The sequence below is a fragment of the Bidens hawaiensis genome, unplaced genomic scaffold (assembly GCF_021521415.1).
Source record: "Bidens hawaiensis isolate Kalapana, Puna unplaced genomic scaffold, B.hawaiensis_p1.1 tig00419377_1, whole genome shotgun sequence".
NCBI lineage: Eukaryota > Viridiplantae > Streptophyta > Magnoliopsida > Asterales > Asteraceae > Bidens > Bidens hawaiensis.
In genome coordinates, this window is record NW_027504841.1 from 173,584 (window position 1) to 192,161 (window position 18,578).

The 18,578-nt window shown below is 38.1% G+C and overlaps 2 protein-coding genes across 3 annotated transcripts; both read left to right on the plus strand.

Annotated features, from left to right (window-relative positions):
- Positions 1–5,305: 5,305 nt before the first annotated feature.
- LOC143608499 (protein transport protein SEC16B homolog) lies at positions 5,306–11,786 on the plus strand. 2 transcript variants are annotated; one of them, XM_077083517.1, is made up of 14 exons: positions 5,306–6,852; positions 7,394–7,693; positions 7,891–8,016; positions 8,131–8,253; positions 8,750–8,914; positions 9,055–9,186; positions 9,266–9,400; positions 9,663–9,790; positions 9,927–10,035; positions 10,127–10,444; positions 10,575–10,715; positions 10,796–11,082; positions 11,192–11,642; positions 11,728–11,781. In XM_077083517.1, the coding sequence occupies exons 1-13, from the start codon at positions 5,323–5,325 to the stop codon at positions 11,631–11,633; spliced, it is 3,936 nt and encodes a 1,311-aa protein (XP_076939632.1). In that variant the 5' UTR covers positions 5,306–5,322; the 3' UTR covers positions 11,634–11,642; positions 11,728–11,781. The 2 variants fall into 2 exon arrangements, with proteins under 2 accessions (XP_076939632.1, XP_076939631.1); XM_077083516.1 differs by having other exon boundaries at positions 11,192–11,786.
- Positions 11,787–15,813: 4,027 nt separating this feature from the next.
- On the plus strand, positions 15,814–18,278 carry LOC143608498 (uncharacterized). The gene is made up of 4 exons (XM_077083515.1): positions 15,814–15,885; positions 16,806–16,992; positions 17,040–17,773; positions 18,198–18,278. The coding sequence occupies exons 1-4, from the start codon at positions 15,814–15,816 to the stop codon at positions 18,276–18,278; spliced, it is 1,074 nt and encodes a 357-aa protein (XP_076939630.1).
- The last annotated feature ends 300 nt before the right edge of the window (positions 18,279–18,578 follow it).

The window sequence follows — 18,578 nt, forward strand, 5'->3', positions numbered from 1 at the left end:
CTTGAAAGGAAACATCGCGCCGCTTTGTATTAGCTTGGTTCTTCATGCGGCTTTGGGCTTTTTGGAGGTTGTCCCGCAATATCTTCAGCATATCATCCCGGTCGATAAGTTGTTGTGCTAAATCAGCGTTTGTAGTTTCTCCCACCACATAAGGAACCAAAGGGGGAGGTTCTCGGCCATAAACGACTGTGAACGGAGTAGTGCCGGTTGATGTATGGTACCCCGTATTATACGAGTACTCAGCCCATGATAAATAATCACCCCATTTCTTCGGTTGTTCACTAGCAAAACAGCGCAAGTAGGCCTCCAAACAACGGTTTAAGACTTCCGTTTGACCGTCTGTTTGAGGATGATAGCTAGTACTTAGTTTGACTCAAACGAAAAAGCTCTTGCCAGAAATGGCTGATAAAAATGACATCCCGATCAGAGACAATGGACCTAGGGAACCCATGTAACCGGACAACCTCTTTGCAAAAAACTGCAGCTACGGTTTTGGCCGTGTAAGGATGAGATAAGCACATGAAATGTGCATATTTGCTCAAACGATCCACAACAACCAAGATCGTATCTGCTCGATTAGAATATTCATTATACATATTATTGGCTAACATTTTGAAGTTTTTTTTTTTCAAGACAGATACTTGTATGGAAGGTGTGTATCGAAGTAAGTAATAATTTTAGAATAAGAAGAAAATATACAAACCTAAACCAGGCCAGTTTGCATCAAATGATTAACACGGAGCAAATTGTTGCCGCTACAGCATTTCAATAAACGTCAAGTAGGTTATAGTTGAATTAGGGCTTTGTAGAACTGAAGGCCAACATGATGACATTTAATTCAAAATTAGTTGTTTACTTTCTGTAGACTGGCATGCTTGGTCATTTCAGAATTCTCAGAATGGTTAGAAATAGTCAAAGTCAACTCCTTACTCAAAGTCAATGGCTTACTGGAAGGATTTACTGGTTATTTAGTGTTTAGGGGCAGATTTGGTATTTTTGAGATTTATAATGGGATCAATGAAATACTCAATCAGAAAAGTCAGCTTTTTTGGTCTAAAAGTCAAGGTAAAAGTCTACTTCAATATCTGTTTCACAAACATGTATTTAGGCCAAATCCTGGTAGTCAATGGTATGTTAAAAGTAAAAGTTTTTATCAAAGTTAATGCAAAAGTCAAAAATAAACTCATAATCACAAGCCTGGTTGCTGGTCTGTAATCAATAGTCAAAATTGTTCTATAAGCCATTATCAACGGGTCAGATTTAGGTTAGTCAACTATTTTGTTAGCAGCATATGGTTTAGTCCACAATGGATAACCTTAATTTTCATTATTAGTTTTGTGGGACAACACTTTAATAGAGTTAACACCTTTTGGTCTGGTTTCTTTGTTAAAGTTCATTTTTTTCATTCTCAACACGTAATAATGTCGGTACACTAGGGGAAGTCTTTGAAGTTTACGAGTGTTGTTGGTATGAATTAATTGCAACCAACTAGTTGTGTCTGCTTACATTGGAATAAAACTCGTAAATTGGAGTTCCAAGATGATTTTATTATAAAACTGATATGACAAATTAATGGATTAATCAATTGCTTGAAAGGATATTAGGGGAACACATATTTGGAATTCTGGTAAAAAGTGGAATGGTTGGATTAATGTGGGAAAGTTAATGATTAAGGCATGTTTGACTAATCTGGGTCAAAATTACAAATATTGTGAATATTTATGTTGGATGGAATGGGTATTTTAAATGTGGTCAGTTATTTTGCTGGAGCGCGTGGGTTCGAAATCTATTGGCCACTTATAAGATTGATGCTGGATTGGATGTATAAAACGAATCATAGATGGGTTAGTACATGCCGAATTTGGGCCGGATAGTCATTCAGGTCTATTTGAGTCGGCGTTGTTGGTATAAATTGGACCTGATGTGGGTTATTTGTCAATGTGTTGGTTTTACTGGTTGGGCTAATAGTTTCAGGTATGGAGATTGGGTGTCTTTTTGGGCCAGTCTTCATAATATCAATAATTAGTGGGCTATGCACAGCTAGCTGCTAATGATCCAACTCTTATTCACTTATCATGCACGAGTGGGCCTCTAAAATCTGTTTGGCTCAGTTATGATGATGGGCCGAATGTTTGGATCTTTGGTTTAGCATCAAGTTTGGTTTAGTTAATGTGTAGTGTATAAAGATAGTCTATTTTTCAGAAAATATTTAGCGGCTAAACCTGATTTTGGATTTGTATATAGTTGGATAGTTAGCACTATATAGGTTATTTTAGGGCTTACATCTACCTTGGGGAAATGCCCCGAGTAGAGTAAGTGTCTTGTATTATAGTTTCCTTTGTTTTTAGTAATATTTTGCCATGCTTTGGCCCTTTTCAAAATAAATAGTGATTTATGAAAGGATATTGAAAGTTCTTTTTTTTTCTTCAAAACTTACGATATACAAAAACAAATAATTAGGAACATGAACCAAGTAATCCAACAACAAAACTTTTCTTAGTTATGTGTTTGTAGTGATGGATGTGATTAATAGTTGTAAGATTTTTAGTTTATATAATTAACTAATACTTGATGGATTGTACAATCTTCATTAGAGCTGCTTAGGTCGATACCATGATATACTAATTTGAATACATTTTATCAATATCTACTAACTTAATTTAGTTGTTAGTGATATATTTGATTACATTAAATGCAACCATCATCCTCGGTATCTGAGTTATTGGAATTGGACTTGAGCTTCCTAGATTGTAATTGCTTAAGATTTTTGTCATCGGTGGTTATAACCACATACATTTTTATTTCGAGAAGTTTACAATGTAACTAGAAAACCATTCAGTATCACATGGGTTTCCTACTATATAAAAAAATATACAATACTTAAATACATCAGTTACGTCTGTTAACTTAAAAGAAAATATTAATTTTTTTCTTTATGATAAGGCTGTTGTATAATATCTTATTTTTATATATAGTAAACTACAACTAAATTTGCCTATAACAAATGTTGACACCATAACAAACCGAACCGAATCCTTACCAGCCAAAATCACGTTACGTCTCCATCGTAACGTGCGGGCTCTTTTACTAGTATATATTTAAGATAAGTTAAAAATTCATAGGTCAATAAAGGAATATTTTATTAAGGTTTTTATGTTTATTTTTGTATTTTTTTTTCTTTTCTTTTAAATATGTTAATCTAACGAACGCAACCGATACCCATCAAATTGGTCTTGACTCACCCGTCGTCGTAAAGTCAAGTTTACCAACAACTGACCAAATTCGCGTTGACTCGTTGCCACAAAGCTTGGGTTTTATCAAAGGCCAAGTTTTACCGACTTGTACAAACGTCATTTTAAATATGTATATTTTTATTATGCTTTATACGCGCACCACTATTATTCTAGGTCATATACTAGTTTATTTTTTGGGTTTCATTTTGGTATCATAACAAACCTGATTCGTGTCGCTTTATTTATAACTTTTACATGTAAGGAGGTTTACTACCTAGTTGAAAATTAAATGATCCTTCACTTATGGCCTATTGGTAGGAATGCTTGTGTCACTTGGTGGATATTGATAATGAATGATTTGAGCTAGACATTGCGAGGTTGTCAGTTTGGATCCCGAGTCCACTCGGGTTTTTATCCAATTGTGTGTTACGTAGAGAGTTCTGCTCTTGTGGCAACACAACGACTGTCAAGTGGCAGCCGTCGTTTTAAATTGAAAAGTAAACATTTTGTTTAGGGAAAATTCCCAAATAGCCCTTTTTAGAGAGAGGATTCTCAAAGTAGCCCTTTTTTCCTTAGAATTATTTAAAATTTGGACTGCTAAGACGCTTTGTGAAAAGATAATAATATAGGGGTAGCAGGCCAAATTTCTAAAGAAAGTCAGGTAGGAGACGAGATTTGGGGAAATAATGAAGGTAAAGTCCAAATTTTTTTGTAATCTTGAAGCAAAAGTTCAGATTTTTTCAAATTTTTTTTTTCACAAAACCGTCTTGAAAGACTGTTTTTTTATGTTTCCTACCTTTCCCGTCCATATTTTCAAATTCTTGGAAAAATATATTTTTACAATTATACCCCTGAACCACTAGCATCATCGACGCTGTCGGCCCCACCCCATCACCACCACCGTCAACCGCCACCACCATTTCATGGATCTCCGCCGTCGCCGACCTCCTAAACCTCCTTCAATAACCCACCACCATCATCACCGTCAACCCTAGAAGGTTTTTTGAGATCCATGAAATGGTGACGGCGGTGGTGGGTTATTGAATAAGCTTAAAACATATGAAAATCGGGTAATACAAACCTTTACCGATCTGCTACCGGAGGAGAGATCCGACGGACCGTCGCTGGCGCTCCACGACAGATGCGTGGTGGGACTACCACGGTGTTCTTTCGCCGGCGCGGCGGATTTGGACCGGTTCTTCCGGTGGCCCCAGCGAGGCGGAAGAAGAACAGTCGCAATCGTAATCGGCTTCTTTGTTGCCGGAATCCGACGAGCACGAGATGAAGCTGAACCTGAAGGTGATGAGTGTTTGAGGCGTAAGAGAAGGTCGGCGACGCGCGGAGATCCATGAAATGGTGGTGGCGGTTGACGGTGGTCGTGATGGGGTGGGGTCGACGGCGTCGGTGATGGTGGTGGTTCAGGGGTATAATTGTAAAAAATATATATTTCCAAGAATTTGAAAATATGGACGGGAAAGATAGGAAACATAAAAAAACAGTCACTCAAAATGGTTTTGTGAAAATTTTTTTTTTGAAAAAAACTGAACTTTTGCTCCAAGATTACAAAAAAATTTGGACTTTACCTTCATTATTTTCCCAAATATCGTCTGACTTTCTTTAGAAATTTGGCATACTACCCCTATATTATTATCTTTTTCAAAAACGTCTTGGCCGTCTAAATTTTAAATAATTCTTAAGGAAAAAACCGCTACTTCGGGAATCCTCGCTATTTTGGAAATTTTCCTATTGATTTGAGAACCCACCCCAATTGTGGACTATGGCTAATATGAGGGACTGTTTATATAACATCTGCAAGCAAAGAAAGACAAATCCACAGACCGTGTGATTGATGAGTTGTTGAGTCGAGGGTTTCTTTCTTTCTTTCTCTTCTATCGATTCTCTTCAAACTCTCCTCTGCTCTGCTGCAATTTCCCCGTAATCGATCAAGGTAAGACTGTTGAAAGCTTCAATCTTGCTAAACCCTAGTTTCAATTTTGGGTGAAATCGTATCAATTCAAGGTTTTAGGAGTTTATATTGTGGATCTGGGTTGAATTGATCTGGGTATTATTATTTTTATTATTATTATAGATGGCTGCTAATTCTTCTCCGTTTATGGTGGATGAAACCGATGAGGACTTTTTTGATAAGTTAGTTGATGACGACGACGACGACGACGATTATAAGCCCGTTGCATTATCTTCCAAACCCGAGATGCTTAATGATTCCGATGATGCTAAAGCTTTTGCTAATTTGAGCATCGGTGCTGATGCGCTTGAAGATTTGGGGGAAGCGCCAAATGAAGAATCTGTAGATCAAAGTCGTCTGGTGGATTCGGATTCGTTCGCGGTGGATAGTGCTACTGAAGAATTTGGGAATGGTACGGATAAACCGGTGGATTCCTTGGATAATCAGGTTCGTGAATCGGGAGGCACTGCTGGTGTTAAAGAGGTGCAATGGAGTTCGTTTGGAGCGGATGCTGGTTTCTTTGATGAATTTGGAAATGGTTCGATTGACCACATAGGGAAAGAGGATGGTTTTGTTAGTAGTGAATCGAACGGTGTAGTGAGTAGTTCCTTGCAGGGTGAGGATGCTAATCAGTACTCACATCAGTTTCAATCCGATCAGGTGTATGCCGCTACAGGGGAGCAAGCAACGGACGGTCAGGACCCTAATAGTAGTCAATACTGGGAGAATCTTTATCCTGGATGGAGGTATGATGCGAATACTGGACAATGGTATCAAGTTGATGAAAGTTATAATGCCACATCATGTGCAGAAGGTGCAAATAGCGTAGCTTCTGCTTCTGAATGGAATGTCACTGATCAGAAATCGGAGGTTTCTTACTTGCAGCAATCTGCCCAATCTGTTGCGGGAACTGTAGCAGAGAAGGGTGCAACAGAAAGTGTTACAAGTTGGGATTCGGTTTCTCAACCTGGTCAGAATAATTTAGAAGATAATAATAATAACAAAGTGTATCCGTCTCATATGGTTTTTGATCCTCAATATCCTGGTTGGTATTATGATATGAATGCCCAAGAATGGCGATCTTTGGATGATTATAATTCACAACCAACCGCTGTAGCTCAGGACCCCGTCAACCGAAATGGGTTTGGTTCAAGTAATACGTATTATGAAAATGATCAGAAAACATATAGTGAGCAAGAACAAGATTATAATTGGAATGGTTCAACTATGTGGCAACCTAATCTTGCTGCCCCAGTGGACGACTTTAGAAACAACCAACAAATAGGTAATCATTATGGTAACAATTTCCATGTAGATAATAATGCGGGAACAACCAGCACCAATACCACCCAGGTTGATAACGGGTTCCCTGCAGTTTCTTGGTCTCAATCGACTGTTCCTTACAGTCAGCCATTCAGTCAGCCTTTGCAGCAAAGTGAGACCGTGAATGTCCAAAAGGCGCATGGAAACCCGAACCAGTTAAGCTATTTGCAGCAACCGGTTCAGAGCAGCCATCAAGTGTCTTATGGTTCTACTAAAGGAAGGTCGTCTGCTGGCCGCCCTCCGCATGCATTGGTTACTTTTGGTTTTGGTGGGAAACTGATTGTGATGAAAGAAAGCACCTCTCTCATAAATGCATCCTTTGGAGGACAGGTTAGCCCTTAAACCATCATCCTTGTTAATCATATACCTGCATGTTTTATAGATTACTGTTGTTTGCATCCATTTACATATGATGGGCTGCTTCAGGTTATGTTTAACCACTAACAGAAATAATTATTTTGTTTGGGTCCACCTATATTTGCCTACTACTCCTAATTTAGAAACCCATGTATTACACGGGCTGAGTAAATCCAACTTGTTTTAAACCAAAATTTATATGTTGGATGTCATCAGACATTGGTGAGATAAGAAATAATGAAGATTTAAGAATTATACATAACAAATAATGAAGATTTAAGAATTATAAAATTATTATTTTTTTAGATAAGGTGTAGTTCAAAATTTTCTTATGATTTCTTTAAGTTTTAACAAAATATTAGAATAAATTTTAGATATTTAATTATTTAATAATAGGAGGGAGATGAGGGAAACAAAAGTCTAGACTACACCTTCACCAGAAGTCAAATTATTCATATATTATAATAAGATTTTTTAAATTTTTATTCACAGTTTTGTGTGTTTTTCGTTGAAGGGTTCAAGTTCAGGGTCAATATCTGTTCTTAACTTAGCAGAAGTTGCTACTGGAGGAGCAGATGTACATGACTATTTTCACAATCTCTGTCAGCAACCGTGTCCCGGTCCACTTTCTGGTGGAAATGCTGGGAGTAAAGAGTTGAACAAATGGATTGATGATAGAATTACACACTCTCAAACTTCTGATGTAGATTATAACAAAGGTGAAGCTCTAAGATTGCTCTTTTCGTTGCTGAAAATAGCCTTACAGCATTACGGGAAATTGAGATCTCCTTTGGGTTCAGACACTAGCTTGAAGGTAAAAGATAAAACTTTTTTTTACTTTATAAAACGGGTCGATATTGCCACTTCCGTATATCCTGATCAGATCGACTTTAGTTAAATTACATAGTTATTAGATGATGGCATTGCTTTGTTGCGTTCTACATAAAAATTGTCAATAAATTATTTGTTAACAGTGTGAACTTATATATGATCTTTTGATTCTTCAACTAGGAAAATGATGCTCCAGAAGTAGCTGTTGCTAGGCTATTTGCATCTGTGAAGGGCGGTGCGGAATACAACAATTATGGTGCTTTTGCTCATTGCTTGCAACATGTACCTTCAGAAATGCAAACTCGGGTATTGATTGCTCTCTATTTCTCCTGCTACTAGAAATGCATCCTAATTGTTCCGCCCATAATGAAATTGCTTTTTGTTAGAATGCCTATGTATAATGTATGTATTATGATTTAGGAAACTGCTGCCGAAGTCCAAACTCTGCTTGTTTCTGGTAGAAAGAAAGAGGCTCTTCTTCGTGCACAAGAGGGGCACTGGTGGGGGCCTGCACTTGTTCTTGCAGCACAACTTGGTGATCAGGTCTCTCTCTCTCTCTACACACACACAGATACACATATGCATCCCTCCATCGTTCAAGTCTTAGGGCTGGCGTTTCTGACCACATCACTTTGCTGTTAATGGATCACTTGGGTAGAGTTTGAAAAAATAACTCATACTGCAAGTGTTGAGCATCACAAAAAAGTATATTGAAAATGCACAAAACCATCTAAATGCCGTTTTAAATCAGAATATTTTCTTATCTTAGTAATAATAGTTTAGGTTTTCAGTTACACCAAAGACATATTTTTTAACTTCAATGAAAGAAAGAAAAGAAAAGACAAAAAAGTGTTTTTTGGTTGGCTCAAACCGACCAGATTTGTTTTGATCCATTACCTGACTTGATTGACCCACCGATTATGCCACGGATCATTTTCCCTGGTCCTTTCAGCTTGATAAACTTTTCTTGAGAGAAACTATATTGTTTAATATTATTTTGTCATCAATTCTCATTTGCTTCTATGTGACTCTATTGCAGTTTTATGTAGAGACGATTAAGAAAATGGCTCTTGGTCAGTTTGTACCAGGATCACCATTGCGGACATTATGTTTGCTGATTGCTGGTCAACCAGCAGATGTATTTGCAGCCGATGCTACAACAAATGGTGGTGCGGTAAATATGTTCCAACAACAGCCTACACAGGTAATGTGACTCATTAGTATGTAGCCATTAACTTTTAGAAAAATAAAATGGAAATAAAGTTTTGGGGGGTCAATATAACTTGATCTAGTTATTCAAATTTGTTTCTCTTGACATAATCTTTGTTATTTTTTTTGCATTAGGGTCAACTTAGTGCTAATGGTATGCTTGATGACTGGGAGGATAATTTGGCAGTAATTACTGCCAACAGAACAAAAGATGATGAACTGGTGCTTATTCATCTTGGAGATTGTTTGTGGAAGGAAAGGAGTAATGTAAGTACACGTGAACGCATCACCTTGCATGACTTTAATATTTGGATTTGGTTCATAATGCCTTAAAAATGTGATCCAGATTATTGCAGCCCACATTTGCTACTTAGTTGCAGAAGCAAACTTTGAACCATATTCAGACACTGCTAGACTCTGTCTCATTGGTGCAGATCACTGGAAACATCCCCGTACATACGCCTCCCCTGAGGCTATTCAGGTCTTGCCTCTTACTTGAATCAAACACAGAAAAACCAGTTAATGGTTTCTAATGATTAATATATAATTTTGGATCATGTTGACCATTATCATTTTTTCCGAAAAGAGGAAAAAATTGTGTTTTATCTGTTATCAATTGTTAGCGTTAGTGCGTTACAAACATCCCCTAATTCACAGCCTTCTGAAGTTTTTAAGAACATAATTTGATATATCATTGACAGTTCGTTAAACTAACAAAACCTTATAATTTTGGACGCAAACAGAGAACAGAGGTGTATGAATATTCAAAGATGCTGGGAAACTCTCAGTTCACCTTGCTTCCATTTCAACCTTATAAACTTGTTTATGCACACATGTTGGCTGAAGTTGGAAGATTGTCAGACTCGTTAAAGTATGTATAATCTTTCCTCTTTCATTAACCTTTTTTGCTTCTAGAGGTGGCACTTTCAACTCTTTTACAAAGAAACATGTCAATTTGGGTTGCATTTCGTTGATAACGGGTCGAACAATAACACATTTTTTTTCAGGTACTGTCAAGCTGTCACAAAATCGTTAAAAACTGGACGAATCCCCGAGGTAGAAATCTGGAGACAATTGGTTATATCCTTAGAGGAAAGGATAAAAGCTCACCAACAGGTACTGCTCTTCTTCTTTTGTTACTCTTCCTCGAGTTTAATAAATAAATAGAAAAACTGTAGTGTTCATGTTTTATTTTCCTGTTTTGCAGGGAGGGTTTTCTGCAAACTTAGTGGCTCCTGGTAAAATAGTTGGTAAATTGCTCAACCTTATCGATAGCACTGCCCATCGTGTTGTTGGCGGCCTTCCGCCGCCTGTTCCATCAACATATGGCGGCACTGCCCAACACGATTATCATCAACAACCGCATATGGGTCCTAAGGTTTTAGCCAGTCAATCAGCAATGACAATGTCATCTTTAGTGCCGTCTGAATCTATGGAGCCCATCAATCAGGCAGATGGAAACAGCAGAAATATGATTCATAACCGCAGTGCTTCAGAACCTGCTTTTGTTCGTTCTCCCATGCAGGTTGTCACTTTATTTCATTCTCTGATTATTCAGCATCACATAGTTACTTTCAAAATGCAAACTTATCATAATGAAATGTGGTAATATAAGAAGATTATTTTTTTTTTAAAAAGAAATTGATGTTGACCAGGATGACACGATGAAGGAAAACTCTGCTGATTCACAAAGTAAATCATCTGGGAAGACTTTAGGGCGTCGTGGCTTCGGTTTTCGGGCCATGCTTTATGAAAAAACGGTTGGTAGGATTCTACCGTCTCGCCAGGACAAACAGGTACAATTTCTTATTATTACAAAATAATTTTAATGTTTCTTAATAAAGCATAATCAAAATGGGCCCATTTATGTTTGTAGGCAAAGTTGGGCGACACTAATAAGTTCTATTATGATGAGAAACTTAAGAGATGGGTGGAAGAAGGGGTTGACCCGCCAGCACAGGAAGCCGCCCTTGCTCCACCGCCTACAATCGCAACTTTCCAGAATGGATCACCTGATTATAGCCTAAAGACCGCTTTATCAACCGAATCTTTGAGCTCTGAGTTTGCCAGCTCAGCTCCCGCCAGTAACCCTTCAGGAATTCCACTGATTCCACCCACCACAAATCACTTTTCTGCTCGTGGAAGAACAGGTGTTCGAGCAAGGTAAATCTTTATTTTCAATTAATATTTAATAGATAAAACAACGCATTTTTCTTTCTTTTTTTTTTTGGGTAATAGAACTTATCATCTTATATGCACTTTTAAATAGCAGGTATGTTGATACTTTCAACAAAGGCGGCGGAAACCAGACCAACTTATTTCAATCACCTGCCGTTCCTACCATCAACCGACCCAACCCGAACCCAAACTTTTTTGTTCCAACTGCTTCCCCTGCAGCACCCGAACAACCAGCTGATAATCATCCCGATAACCAAACCCCCCCCTTGCTTTCTTCTACAACCAGCCAATCAGCAACGAGCATTCAAAAGTTTGCATCAATGAATGATATGCCAAAAGCGGGATCATCATCATCATCATTATCATTATCAACATCCACATCATCGGTTACCAATCATTCCATGTCACGAAGAACATCGTCTTGGAGCGGAGGCGCGGATCAAGAGTTTTCGGTTCCTGGTGGCAATACGTTTATGCCAAACAAGACGAATTTTGCACAGTCGTCGAATGATGATCTCCAAGAAGTTGAACTTTAAAGCAAACAAGTAGGTTTTCTTTCTCTTATATATGTATACTTGTTTGAGAGATAAGATAGGTTTTGTTAAGTTCTAAAGAGTGGTGGTTCTGCAGAAAGAGCAGAAGAAAGAGCTTCCAGTGTACAGTTGATTTGTTCATTAATAAGTGTTGTAGTGTTTAGATGAGATAGTGACTGTAATTTTGTTTCTTTTTTTTTTTAAGTTATATATATATTTGAAGTATAAACTTGCATTTTGGTATGTGTTTTAGGTCTGATGCTTGATTAAGTAGGCCTTTTTCATGGTTTGAATGTGCACAATAACGTATGTGCACAATATATAGCGGGAGAGAGAAAGAGAGGTGGTTCTGGTCGGGTACCAGTTACTTAGGTACCAACTTTTTGATGTTTCGAGATCAATATGGTACCGGTATCTGTATTTGGGGATTTTTGGTACTGGTTTGGCAATCGTTCTAGTGAAGAAACAGTTTACGTGTATGGAGACGTTGATTCGATATGATAGTTTTTGTGTATTCAAATGAGTTTATTGATAAGAAATGCAAACATATGTATGACCTTAACTAAATACAGTCCTATAATGTGTATCCGAATATCCGATCTTGCAATATTGATGGTGGAAAGTGAAAAAAATATTGGACTTGTTTGTTGGTCTATCGGTTATTCGACAACTATTGAGATAGGTTGGTTGGTTTGTTTTTTTAGTGTTTGTGAATTCAGATCTATCTTGTCAAAATACTGATTATTAGGCTATGTGCAGTGATTTTAGCTAATTGTTTAGTTAAAAGGAAGATTGGTTTTAAATAATCCTAACTATCACCTATTAGACGTGCACAAAATAACCGGTTCCGGAACCGAACCGGTGGAACCGACCCGGAACCGGTTCTAACCCATACCCGGAACCGGTTCCTGACCGGGTATAGGATTTCTCCTCGGAGCCGGTTCCGGAACCGGAACCGATCCGGAACCGGTGGAAAAAACCCGGAGGAACCGGTCAAAAACCCGAAAAAAACCCGGAGGAACCGGTCAAAACCCGACCCGGAACTGGTCAAAACCCGGTCAAATACCCGACTATACCCGGAACCGGTTCCGGAACCGAACCGGGTTTGACTTTTGTTGACCATACCCGGAACCGGTTCCTACCCGGTTCCGGGTTTTTTAAATACCCGATTTGTGCACCTTTATCACCTATTGGCAAATAACAGGCTCAACTTTGCACTTGGCTGGTGGCGGTCCTAACTAAAGGGGTATTTGTTTTTAACGGGCCACGACTAACGGATGTTAACCCCATTAGTGATTTGCTGACGTTGACCTTCTTCTCCGGCCGGAAACCTGCCGGAAATCTGCAACTCGCCTCCATTCTTCCTAATATCATTACACCGTCTCTCTCTATCTTTCCCCTCATACGAAACCAAACCGACGTGTCGCTGTTGTTGTCTCCGGCAAAGTCAACCCTCGTCAATCGTGCGTCATTCGAGGTAATTGACACTTCATTCGACTCGTTTTGACCCCCTTAACAAAAGCCCTATGCTTATTTTGTAGATTATGTAACATTGATTTCGAATTTTTGAAAATAAGATCGGGTTTGGTATCTAGGGATTGGCCATGGAAGATGTAATTTTCGATGTGTTTTGAAGAGGGAGGGAGACGGTGTGATGATATTAGGGAGAATGGAGGCGAGTTGCAGGTTTCCGGCCGGAGAAGAAGGTCAACGTCAGCAAATCACTAACGGGGTTAACATCCGTTAGTCGCGGCCCGTTAAAAACAAATACCCCTTTAGTTAGGACCGCCACCAGCCAAGAGCAAAGTTGGGCCTATTATTTACTAATAGGTGATAGTTGGGATTATTTAAAACCAATTTTCCTAGTTAAAATGACACTTGGTGCCATGGAGACGAAAAAGAATTCACTAAAACCTCTTTTAAATCAAGTGTAGTGGTTTTAACTAATTGCATTTATTACTCAATCATTTTTTATTTATTTTATTATTTAATAAACATAATAATTTAAATAACGAAACCAAAATAGTAGATCATTTTAATATATAAAAATTGCCATAAAAGAAAAACGATATTAAAATAAGAAGGAAAAAAAAACCAAAGACACTTGAAATTAAAAAAAAAAAGACACTAGAACTTTTTGTTTCATATATAAAGAAAAGATTACTCATACAAAGGTTTTCAATAAGATAATCTTTCATCAAGCGGTTATAGTAGCGGTCGTCGTCTAAAACGGTTCCGGTCGTGATGTTTGGCCGTGCGCAACTAAATGTCTTACTCCCACTCGAATAGCTTTGAGCGCTACCGTCTCATCCACCTCCCAAGAAGATAAATCGTTAGGTTGTTGATCCGATTTTTTTTTATAAAATACCAGAGAATTAAAGAGTGAATTTATGATAAATTAGAGTATGAATTATATATAATATTTTCACGTAAAATCTACTATTTTTTAAGGAAATTAGTGTTAAAAGGGTGTGAAAATTAATTGTACTCACTAAACAAAGCTCGCTAAGGGTTTGGCGTATAAGGGGCATGACAAAAAATAAAGAAGTGACGTAGTGGTGTATAACAAAGTTTTGGTAGCCACATAAGCATAGTTAACGCCCCTAAGTATTCCACGTAGTTCAGTCTTAGAGGAAGAATCGTATCATTGTTACATAGAAAAAGATTTAATTCACAATGTTTTGACTAATACTTTTCCAAAAATGAAAGATAACAGACAACAATCATGAAATTTTTTTATTTTTTATGACCTTATATTTATATAATTACAATTTCAGGAGAACTATGTATCATGGTTTTGTACTTTGTGCTCTATGTTGTGTATTTTCTGTTGACAGCTTCATTTGTCTGTTGCAATACGTGTCCTTGGCTTTCACACGTAAGAAAATTTTGAAAACGTGTGTGCTGTACTGCTGTCTATCTGAATTCCACGTGCTATTGTTTTGACACCCAACCTCCACAATAGGATCTCCTTTTTTTTTACATATATCGAGATAGTATGGACATCTTGCTTTTCTGTGTTTTAGACTTAGTATGTAACTATTGAGAGTGAGAAGATATTATACAACAATGTGTGTATTCCGCCCTTACGTTTTCTTTTAGTTCAAAACGATCAATATTCGATCAGAACAAGTCATTGCTGAGATTCACACGAGAACATCCACTTTGAATTGAGAGAAGGTTCGAAAACATATTTATTCTGACTTTAAACGAAATGCACTGGAATACTGATGTGTACCAATTTACATATGGTAATTCGATTCTACTGCCTATAAGATGTCCCGGTATACCTGCCTCTGAGTTTTTTTAGCTCTTCGTAAGGAGTCCGTCTAGGTTTGATTGATTAACTTTGTCTATCAAGTCAATTGAATATATTAGACTGCCTTTGATTTCCGCGCTATAAGGTAGGATTTCGCACAAAGAACTAGTTTGTAATTAATTAGGTGACCGTAAGGAAACTTGATTTTTAATATTGGTGTGCGTTAAAACTTGTTAGAAATCCATAGGTGTCTCTTGAGAAGGGTCAGGGGTCCTGTTCGGGTTTTCTCTTAAGCATCTATTTTACGATCCCAGTTCTATAACTAAATAGTCTCCAGGTTAATTGATAACTGAAACTTAAGGGGATTCTAGCCTAGGTGGTTGTTCATCATCATCTGAATTAAGTCCAAGTTATAAGTTTAGTCGTCTTTAGTTTCCTTAATTAGTTTAAATTAGTTTAAAATTAGTTTATTAGTAAAACCCCCTTAAACAAATAATAAATAAATAGTCATGTCTGTAGTTGAGTCTAATTTAGCTAGTTTACGTAATTAAAAGAGTCTCGTGGGTTCGATATCCGGACTTACTTAGCTGTACTAGAGTCGACCGGTTTACTTGCTGGTTAGTAGTTTTAGTTTAGTTAATAGTCTAGAATTTATTACTTAGTGTCTAGATTAGCGTAATTTTAGTTAATAATTATTAAGACTACTTTTAGCACATCAAGCTGGCTTGAGGATGGCACATTAAGACTACTTTTAGCACATCCAGGTCAGCTCAACCCCAGCCAGGGGTGTTGCCCCTTGGACCCTGCTAGGGGCTGCCGCCCCTAGACCCCGCTACCAGGGGCGCTGCCCCCGGACCCCCGTTAGTTGAAGGTGTCATTGACTTAGATATAAGACGTAGTAGTAATGGATATTTGAAACTCATAATGCATTACACAGTTAGCCGTGCACAGCTAAAGAAGGGCATAACTATTAACTGCGAGAGAAACCGACTTCAGGTGAGTTTCTAGCCCCTTTATCCGTTATGTTTTTGGGGCTGTGTGCATACTCCTTTGTGATGGTTGTTAATACACTTAACTTAAATGGTAAGTGTATGATATGTGTATGTTATATGTATGACTAAGTATTGAATGTTATTATGGAATGTTTATACGAATGAATATGTGCATATACGACCAGAAGATATGTAAAGTATGCATGAATGAAAATGAATGTATGAATGAGTGACGTGACAGGTATGTTTATTGGAGACAAAGGGACAAGACCCTAAAAATATCTGAGACAGAAGGGACCAGACCCTGATAATATCTGAGACAGAAGGGACCAGACCCTGATAATATCTGAGACAGAAGGGACCAGACCCTAATAATATCTGTTATGGTAGAGATAGAATAGCCTATGGTAAATTACAAGGCTTTATGAAAGAAAGTAGGTAAGCATGTGTGCATGTATATAAAGTTTGTATGAAAGAAGTAAGAGTAAATAAGGTATGAATACGTATCTTCGGATGCGTATGAGTAAGGATATGAATGTATTGTATGTTAAATGATTAACTAGAACTCACTCAGCGTAGCTGACTTTTAGTATGCATGCAGGCAAATAGATTGAGGCAGCTGGCTTAAGGAGGGGCACATGGCATGGACGGAAGAGATTGGCATCCATGATGAAGTGTCAAAATTATTTTATGTTATGTTATGAAAAGACAATTTGTATGTTAAGACAAAAATGAATATTTGTAATGTGATGTTTGAAGTTTTAAATTATTCCGTGAAAGTTTATATTAACTCTGATTTTAGAATTGTGTTTATGAGTAAATCCAACACCAAAGTAGGGCTACCGGGAACGGGGCCTTACAAATTGGCGTTCTTCCGGTACACCCCTTGGTTTCCAACCAAGTTCAAATCTTAACCGGGGGCAGGATAAATCGTTTAGTGGGGATCAAAGTAGTCAAGGTGGGAGTAATGGGCCAGATTTGTGTAAGAAGTTGAATGAGATGATGCAGCAAATCATTACTAGAGATCAAGTTACTCAAAAGACTCTTGTCGAGCATGATCTACTTCTTAAGAATCAACAATCAGCTATGCTCGACATGCAAAGGACCGTAGGTGATATAGCCCGACGTTTAGATGAGAGACCCTCAGTTCAGTTTCAGGTTCTACTCAGCAGAATCCGGCCGATCAAATAAATGCCATTTCTACTCGTAGTGGTAGGGTTTTAGGTCTGGAGAGAGAGATTGAGGTAGAGGAGAGTGATGAGTTTGTGGATGAGGAGATAGTGTTGGAGACTCCTGGGAGGGTGCAACCTAGGCTAGACCCGGCAAGTACCGCACCAACCATTGAGTCCATATTTAGAGGAAGTGAAGAAAAGAAACCGAGAGATGTTAGGCCTTCACCGCTTATAGATTATGCTCGTATGCCGTATCCAGCCCATATTAAGAATCAGAAATTCAGAAGAGAGTACGGGAACTTCCTAGATATGTTTAGGCAGCTTAGGATTAATCTTCCATTTATCGAGGTCCTCCAGCATATGCCGAAATATGCCAAGTTCTTGAAAGATATTCTTAAGCGAAAGGAAAGTCTGGAGGAGCTTTCGATCGTTCCACTGAATGGAGAGTGTTCGGTAGTAGTGCTCAATAAGGTTCCGGAGAAGTTACCCGATCCCGATGTTTTCACTGTTCCATGTTTGTTTGGTAGGGATACCTCGTGCCAAGCTTTAGCGGAACTAGGAGCTAGTATAAACTTAATGCCACATTCATTGTTTGAGAAGCTAGGCATAGGAGAGCTCACACCCACCCACATGACCTTGTCTTTAGCTGACCGTTCGGTGAAGTACCCTAGGGGGATAGTAGAAAACTTGCTCGTGAAAGTCGATAATTTGGTTTTCCCTGTAGATTTTGTGGTTTTAGATATGGAGGCCGATGAGAGAGTTCCTATTATTTTTGGTCGTCCATTCTTACGTACTGCTAGGGCACTTGTTGATGTTTTTGATGGTAAGATCACTCTTAGAGCCGGCGACGATAGTGTTACATATGTTGCTAAATCCATGAGACACCCGAGTGATCAAGATGGTCTCATTGATCCATGTCATCCCGTTTATGCGATTAAGTCTTTTATTTTGGGCATGGATCCACGTCTTGAGCACACCCATTCCGTCAGAGTTTTTTTAGAGGAGGAGAGAGAGGTCGCGAGTTCTTGAGAAGTGATGGAGTTTGATAGAGAGAGAGGTGGTGGTTTGCAAAATTTTGTGGAGTGTGGAAAAGTTGGAGATAAGAGGAACAAGGTTGAAAATGAATGGTCGTATTGTGATGCAGTTTCTTGGAGGACCATGGAGTTTGACCGAGGTGGAGTCTCCACTTGGATTGTCGAATAGTTTACACAGTAGAGTGTTTTGAGTGAAAACTCAAGTGTAGAGTTTGTATATTTTCCGTATCGTTATTTTTGAGTCTTGTCGAGTCACTATTGTAGATTTTTGTAGTTCTTTGTTTTTGTTTTTAAGTTTTGCAGGTTTTGAGCTAGAAAAATGACCCCCATGAAGTTTATTGCAAAATTCAAGTGTGGGGATGGAGCAGCCGAACTGTATACTTTTTTATTATTTGCTGCTATTTATTCATGTTTTATATATAGGGTGGGTTGGTTGGTCTGGTAAAATACTTAAGTGCTTAACACCTATCAAATTGATAAGATATTTTTAG

What these genes read in the sequence shown, in the direction of transcription:
- LOC143608499 (XM_077083516.1), top strand. Translation starts at nt 5,323, where the DNA reads ATGGCTGCTAATTCTTCTCCGTTTATGGTGGATGAAACCGATGAGGAC. An exon ending in TCCAACAACAGCCTACACAG is followed by an intron (nt 8,915 to 9,054) that starts GTAATGTGACTC and finishes TTTTTGCATTAG; the next exon opens with GGTCAACTTAGTGCTAATGG. An exon ending in TTGTTCGTTCTCCCATGCAG is followed by an intron (nt 10,445 to 10,574) that starts GTTGTCACTTTA and finishes GATGTTGACCAG; the next exon opens with GATGACACGATGAAGGAAAA.
- LOC143608498 (XM_077083515.1), top strand. Translation starts at nt 15,814, where the DNA reads ATGCATTACACAGTTAGCCGTGCACAGCTAAAGAAGGGCATAACTATT. An exon ending in GCGAGAGAAACCGACTTCAG is followed by an intron (nt 15,886 to 16,805) that starts GTGAGTTTCTAG and finishes AACCGGGGGCAG; the next exon opens with GATAAATCGTTTAGTGGGGA. An exon ending in TCGATAATTTGGTTTTCCCT is followed by an intron (nt 17,774 to 18,197) that starts GTAGATTTTGTG and finishes ATTGTGATGCAG; the next exon opens with TTTCTTGGAGGACCATGGAG.